At 38.3% G+C, this 7,869-nt stretch overlaps 1 protein-coding gene across 1 annotated transcript in view; it reads left to right on the top strand.

Moving 5' to 3' along the window:
• The first annotated feature begins 1,530 nt into the window (after positions 1-1,530).
• LOC122558721 (polycystin-1-like protein 2) overlaps positions 1,531-7,869 on the top strand; it is an 84,377-nt gene continuing 78,038 nt past the window's right edge. Inside the window, exons 1-3 of the mRNA XM_087996137.1 lie at positions 1,531-1,538; positions 2,719-2,945; positions 6,504-6,896. Coding sequence (XP_087852263.1) covers positions 1,531-1,538; positions 2,719-2,945; positions 6,504-6,896 — 628 coding nt within the window. The remainder of the gene's footprint in view (positions 1,539-2,718; positions 2,946-6,503; positions 6,897-7,869) is intronic.

Genomic DNA, 7,869 nt, shown 5'->3' with positions numbered 1-7,869 from the left:
ATCTTTTTCTTTCAATCAGTAGTAAAATTTTAGCTGATTATTCTACTCGTTGGCTAGCAGGAAAGAAATGGTGAGCATTAATGAGTGATGCTCAGTTTGGAGAAAGGTTGGAATTCATGTGCCTCAGGGGTCAATGCAGGATTGAGTTTACTCTCCATTTAATTTGATAACTTGGATTTGGGATTTCAAAATTTTCTGACAGTATAAAAGTAGGAAGCTTGGCTGACAGTCAGGAGACCTCTTATGAAACATGCAAATGGTGGTTGAGAAAATAACAATCCTGCATAAATTAGATTAGATTCCCTATAGTGTGGAAACAGGACCTTTGGCCCAACCAGTCCACACCAACTCTCTGAAGAGTAAACCACCCAGACCCATTTCCCTCTGACTAATGCACCCAACACTATGGGCAATTTAGCATGGCCAGTTCACCTGGCATGTGGGAGGAAACCCACACAGACATGGGGAGAATGTGCAAACTCTACACAGACAGTTGCCCGAGGCTAGAATCAAACCTGGGACCCTGGTGATGTGAGGTAGCAGTGCTAACCACTGAATCACTGTGCCACCTTAAATATGTTTTAGTTCACAGAGCAAAATGGTCCAGCAATGGATGTGAGGGAAGTGAAGGTGTATTCTATACATTTTAGTATAGTCAGCACAGCAATTGTATGAAAAAAGAGCAGTCAGACTGCTCTTGTGGGACCAGTATGAAAACTGAACATAAAACTGGGAGCAAATACAATGATCTTTATAATGTATTTTAACATAATTTCATATTTACACATGAACCTGCTGCAAAGACAACCAATGGCTGAGATGTGGAACTGCTTGAAGCTATAAGATCACACCACAAAATACAGTTTAACAAGTCTGACATTTAACATTGAAAACACTGATCACAGCTCCATAGCAAGTCTTCACAAGCAAATGTAGACACAGTTCAAATAGAGTTTCCACAACAAATAATTGACAAAAGAGTTTCAATGTATTTGAAATGGTGATCCATGGTGAGCATGTTGATCCACCTCTATATTTTAATTTCTGAAAAATTTTAAACAGTCAACTGAATAAAAATTGTTTACAATCTGTCTTCAGAAACTCCCAGTTCGGTTAAATGTACAGAAAATGCAAAATGACCAATAAGGGAATAACAAGTAGATAACTAACAAGAAGAAATTGATGAACAAGTTAGATCTTTGACTTTCTAGGATAAAAAAATGAATTCTTCAGCTACTGTACACAAAGAATTTAATTCCAGCTGATACAATTTCACATAGCCCCTGTAAATATGATTGTGCTGTCATACAATAGTTGAGTATGATTGTTTGGTAAGCAGTTTGGAATGTTCTGTAAGGCATAGCCCCATAACAAGGAATTATATTTATATTCCATAAATATCTGGCAACTTTAATTTATTCTGCACAACAATCAGTTGTATTATGAAATTAGAATCATACCTGAAAGTACTGCAAGTTAGTTTCATTAGGTGTCCCTGATTCTAAACATATTTTGTAATGTTATAGCAATATGACCGTGTATGTTGTGTCACATTATTGCTAGAGCACACGTTATGGCACAGTGTTGCCTGTCCTGCATTTTGTACCTTTGATATAATTTTGGTCAACGTTACCCATATGATATAATTTTGGTCAACGTTACGCATAAACATGCTGTTTTCCTCAGCTTCCCACCTCTTCCTGACAGAAACTTGAGCTCAACCAACACTGTGCCAAATGTAACCTAAGGTGCACCAATTCCCCCTGTCCAGCTTACTATCCAACAGCGCCTCCATTTTAAGATTTTTGTTCTTGTTTTCAATTCCTTCATGGCCTCAGCACCCCACATGTAGGGCAAACCCCTTCAGTCATTTAATCGTCCTACCTTCCTCCCATTTTGGTCTCTGTACATTCCTGATCTTTTAGATTGCTCCATCATTGCTCCATTATATTTCCTGATGTCTAAGCCCTTCAATACCCTCCCCCACATCTCTGAGCCTCACTCTCCTCTTACAAAGACACTCCTTTCTGATCAAGCATAGATTATCTGTCTCAATCTCTCCTTGGAGAAAGTGGGTACTGCAGATGCTGGAGGTTAGAGTCATGATGAGAGTAGTACTGAAAAAGCACAGCAGGTCAGGCAGCATCCGAGGAGCAAGAAAATCGATGTTTCGGGCAAAAGCCCTTCAACCAGCACTACTCTAATCTTGACCCCAATTTCTTCTTGTCTAGTTCCATGTCAAACTTTGTTTGATAGCACTCCTGTAAGTCATGTTGGACCAATGGGAGATGGTGGTGTAGTGGTAATGTCACTAGTAATCCAGAGAACCAGCTTCATGGTCTGGGGATATGGGTTTAAGATCTGCCATTAATAAATCTGGAGTTGAAAGCTAGTCTCAGAACTACCAATCATGAAACTGTCAATCAAATATCCAAAAATCCATCTGGTCTCCTAATGTTTGTTTAAAAAAGGCAATCTGCCATCCTTCATGTGATTTTGGATCTACAGCAATTTTGGTTGATTCTTAATTGCTCTTTGAAATAGCAGAGTTTGAGGACAATCAAGGATGCCTACATCCCATGAAAAAATATATTTAAAATCTCTAAAAATGCTATCTACATGAAAGTGATTAATTTTGAAATGCACTTAGTCAACATTACAAAATGTACTGTATCTGTAATTATCAGTGGTGTATCTGTTGATTGCTGTGTAAATTAGATCATTCAGGATCTTGCACACATACAGAAGATCTGGACTTTTCCAAATTCACGTTGAATGCCATTCAAAGAACAGTCACCTTGAAGCTGAAAAAGCTGTTTTCATTCAAGAGTTATCCAATGATTTCAGTGATGTCCAGTGTTCCAGCTCGGGCCAATCCGATGTGATTCCCACTTGCAGAGTTCCATTTGGACGTACATTGTTGATTGATGTTGCAACTGGTAAAGGTAATGTTTAAGCTATCATAATTCATAACTTATTGCTTCTGATTAATTTCCATTATTGATTTTTTTAGCAGAAACTATCAGGTTCAAATCTAGGTTTCAGAGTTGTAACAAAATCATTTTTTTTCCCAAGTTGAAATCGATTAACAATAGGCATCTTTTTTTAAAGTGTAAGCCAGAAATATATCTTTCTCTTTACTTCACTATAGCATGCAAATCTGATATGGATTAAAATCTAAATTAGTCCATTTATAGCACGATAGTTGAAAAAGCATTTGTTGCATTTCTTGACTAAACAATAACATTCCTAGGTTGTAGATCTATTCCTGTAGTTAGATGAATATTGTCTACATGCCAGTCAGAATAGTGACAGGACATTTGATTGTAAAATTAACAGTAGTCTAAATGTTATACACATCTTATAGCCATTCGTGATGAAAGATTTCAATGACAATATTAGAACCAATACAATCTCTCTAGCCTTTCCAAATTAAATCTCAATAAGAATAGTGTTTCTTCAAAAGTGTTGCATTTAATCTGGGTACAAGATAATATTAAATCTTAATTTGCAAGATGGCTTTTTGGGTAATGAATGAAATTTGATGTGGTCACAGGGCCATTGTTCCACATATTTTATAGACAGCAGTTCTCCCTGTGACTGAACTTTTAGAACTTTTTACAACTAAATGATCTGACTTTATGGCAATATGATTGTTGTATGGCTTGCATGTGTAACAGATGTTTGTTGTGTAATACAGGAAGCAATTAACAAAATGCAATATTTCAGCATTTGGTGCAGTTACTATGTGTAATGCACTGAACACTGTTGAGGATTTGTTTGGTGTGTGTCTATGACCTGTTCTCCTGTTTGTTACTCATGTCTGTTTCCCCGACCCTCTTTTCACTTTCACTGTGTTGTCCTATTGCTCTGACTGTATCCCACACATCTCCCCGTACCTACCCGCTCACTCCTACATGTAGCTCTTCACACAGAACAATGAGGGCATTCCTGTTGTAAATGTATGCCACTGTTGATACACATACTGCATCATGTCTGTCTACTCCTCTTTGTCAGCTTGTTTGATGAGACTTTGTGCTCTGTGCCTGCATTTGGAAATCTCCTGAATTCTGACTGGTGCATACTGAAGGATATCTCTAGACCTGTCCAGGGCCTAGATATACATCCTTATTATGCTGACAGCTTACTCAATGATACATGTGAATGGTGTATGGCTTGTATTTCATTGCTTTTGGTTAATATCCTCATGGATATCACCAATCATATTTTAACTGCATATCCCTCCTCTCATGATTACTTTCATCTTGAACGCAATCAGTTTTTGAATCTGTTTCAAGCATCAGGGAAGGTGAATTTCCACAGGATGACAGAATCAATGACAGCTGCCTGTGGTATAAGGGTCTGAAAGGGTTAATGCTGGGGAATGCATTTAGCAGCACACAAAATGATGATGTCATAGTTTTGGGTAAGAGGGACAGCTTTAGATCTGGAAGGAGTAAGAACTAACAGAGATCCTCCTCATAGTAACAATGTGTATCATACCAATGTAATTTGTAACGGGCTACCAGATATCTACTTCACCAAAATGAGCTGTGGTGAGGATCCATCACACAACAATGCCTGGGAATTCCATGCAAACCTCCAATTAATTGTTTTTGTGGTTGTACATCTCTTTCACATTGGTGGAATGACACCTCTTTTGGTTGTCATATACTCGTGAGTGATTTTGGGGGCATTGGGGGTGGGGGTGGTGATGGGGTAGGGTCTACATTGTTTATAAAGGTCGGTGATACCATGTGCCTGCGGGAAGCCACTTAGAGTGGTAAACCTGAGCAGCCACTCACCCTGACAGGCATCGTCAATGGAAATGAGAACAACACTGCTGACCCTGGCATACTGGCCAAAAGTCATCTTGTGAATTGTTGACTGCAGGATTCTGCAGACACCTTGGGCAAAATCTTGGAAGGAGCCAGAGGCAAAGAATTTGAGGTAGTTGTGATTTTGAAAGCCACCAGTAAAGCATGGGTACAACGTCAATCTGGCAGTAAGTATTGTTCCCAGCAGGTTGCCAGTGTCTGCCACATGCGGACAGCTCTTGAGCTTCCTGAGGCACTGGAGATGTTTTGAGGAGGATACTCTCTGCCGCTCTACCCAATGGCGAGGCTCTCACCATTGTGAAGTGCAGGCTGTTAGTTCCAGTGTTGCTGGTGGTGGCCCCAGAGGCGTTTTCCCACTGTGGGTGGTTCTGCTGCTTATCTTCAAACTCACTTCAGTCCATACTAATGCAGCATGGGTACAGATCTGACAGATCACAACTGTAATGTGGCGATCAGGTACATAATCCTTCAAAGCTGTTGAACAAAACTTTCCATACAAACAGATAAGAGATTTTCTGTGAGATTTCAGTATTTATTGATATATTTTCCCGTTATATCTTCAACCCCTGCCATCGTTGGTGTTTGCTCTTTTTGCTTTCCCTGTGAATTCTATGAAACCTATGCACCCCAAGTTAAATTTCAGAAACCATGTTAATGTTGCAATAGTTCCGTGATTAACGCATTGACATTGAGAAGCCACCTCTTCTGAGGGATTTGCTTGCATGCAGGTGAATGGCCTTCAGTTAAAAGCAGAAGTTGACAGGCTGGAGTCAGCATTCTGTCACACCTTCATTACCTGTACTTTGAAACTTCAGGCACCCCTGAACCACTGTGCTCCTGCGTGTTATAACTCACCTCATTGAGGTAACAACACCAAGACAGATTATTCGGTTTTGCCTATCTGTGTCAGTGTTACACACATCATGTACTTCTTCCGGATCATGTTTATCTAACTCCAACAGTATAATTTATTCTTTTATTTCCTTCTCTGTCATGTGTTCATCTAACTTGCCCTTAAATACATCTCTGATATTTGCCTTATCTTCTCCTTGTTGCGAGTTCCACATTCTTGCTACGTTTTTGATAAAGACATGTCTTGCGCATTCCCTTATGGATTTATTAGTGATTACTTGATGTCACCAACATATTTTGAAATTGTAACTCCAGTTACAAATTCTAATTGTTAATGTCATGTTGGATAATATCTGAATTTCAGATCAATCTGGATCTAAACTTTCATCCCTTTTCTCTGGGAAATCCGTGAGTGGTGAAGGAAGGGTAAATAACCAATAAGTGGTTTCTCAATATGCATTAAATTAAAACAAAAGTCTAATTTCCCAGCCAGTTCTTCCCATTGTTTTTCTGATCTGCCACTTCTATTCTCCTCTTATTTTGCAGATTCATTTCAGTATTGCCTTGCTTATTCTCTTCATTCTTCTCCTTGTATCAAGGCCTTTGAGCAATTACTAGTTTTTAAAATATTGATATTTAAGTTAAAAATACATATGGTTAGGTGTAAAAGGGACTAACTGTGCAATTAGGAACTCCATTACCATCGAATTGAATTCTGAAATATGCTGTCCTTTCTGATTTCTGTCAGGTTCCAGTTGAATTTAGAAACAGTCACAGATGATCATCTCAAAATTAAGTTTAAATTCTTTACAGGGGTCCACCTGATCTACACGGCATCAATTGGAAACATTACCCTCTATACATCCACTGCACAATCAGGAATTATCTCTGTTGACAATGCCACTCAGCACCTCATTGGACCCGGTGTACATCAAACAACCATTCATGTTTTGAATAACTTAACTCTGAAAGAGACATCTTGGGATATTACCATTCATTTAATGGAGCCGCTTGTTGGTTTAGAGACCACATTAAGCTCAATTATTCTGATACCGTTGAATCACTTTCCAGTGAGGATCACAATTTTAGATGGTAGTCCAGTAAGGAGACAATTTGAAGAATTCCCCGTGAACATAACTGTCAATGCTACAGCAAGGCAATCCAAAGCCAAAGATAAATATTGGAGCATTCTAATGAATTCTAAAGGTAAGAAGCTCTTTGGAGATTTTTAATGCAAGTTTTATGCTTTTTAAATGTTAAGGTCATTAGCATATATTCTCTGTGTATATACATATATACATATATATGATTGATTTAAAATACTACTGTGGAATTATTTATAGTATCACCAATTAGGTACAAAGGATTGACAGGAATAATAGGTAACTTGTTGTCTAAAATAAAAGATAATGTTATCTGTACATATAGGTAAGGATGTGATTTTTTTAAAGAATAATAAGTATTGGTTATTACAGGTAAAATTGATTTAAAATTAAAGACTTCAAATGAAAAAGCTAATAGAAATGAACATCAAAAGTCTTCACAGCTTCACCAAAGATTATGCAAGAAATTGCATTGTCAAGTGCAGGTGTGAGCCATGTCACTAGGTAGATTCACGTTTGATTTTCTGTACTGACTTGAGCTGTTTGCACCAACTCTGGATTTACAATTAACCTCAACAGCCCTGGGCTATGGGACCTGGGGAAAGTAACTGGAAGCCCACTCTTTGTTATGTACTGAACCTGGCTGGAAGGTGTACTGTTATTGAAACTGAGGCTTGTATTCTGCTGTAATTGCTCCCATGATCAAATCATCCCTTGACAGGATGTGACCATTGGTGTTTTTGCTTAAGAGTGGAAGTATTTTTTGTGGTGATTAAACCAATAGAGTGGTGTTCTGATATGGTTCCAGTTCCTAAACAAAACAATGCTCCATTCGTATGTACGTTGACTTGACACAACTGAAGAAAGTGGCAGCAAGAGAACTTCATCCTATGCACAAAGTAGATGAAAATTTAGTGAAGTTATCCAAGAGTAAAATATTAACAAAACTTGATATGAATAGTTCTTGGCAGTTTTTAGCAGTTTGCTCTTTGGCAGTTCCAATAGATGAAAACTCAAAGCGACAAACATACTTCCAAATTTGAAAGGTTGTGCTTCAACCATTTACCATTCAGCAG

Source organism: Chiloscyllium plagiosum, unplaced genomic scaffold (assembly GCF_037043375.1).
Source record: "Chiloscyllium plagiosum isolate Xiang-an unplaced genomic scaffold, Cpla_swu_hap1 HiC_scaffold_17, whole genome shotgun sequence".
NCBI lineage: Eukaryota > Metazoa > Chordata > Chondrichthyes > Orectolobiformes > Hemiscylliidae > Chiloscyllium > Chiloscyllium plagiosum.
The sequence above is the reverse complement of the archived record's forward strand: the minus strand, read 5'-3'. Positions and strand labels throughout refer to the sequence as shown.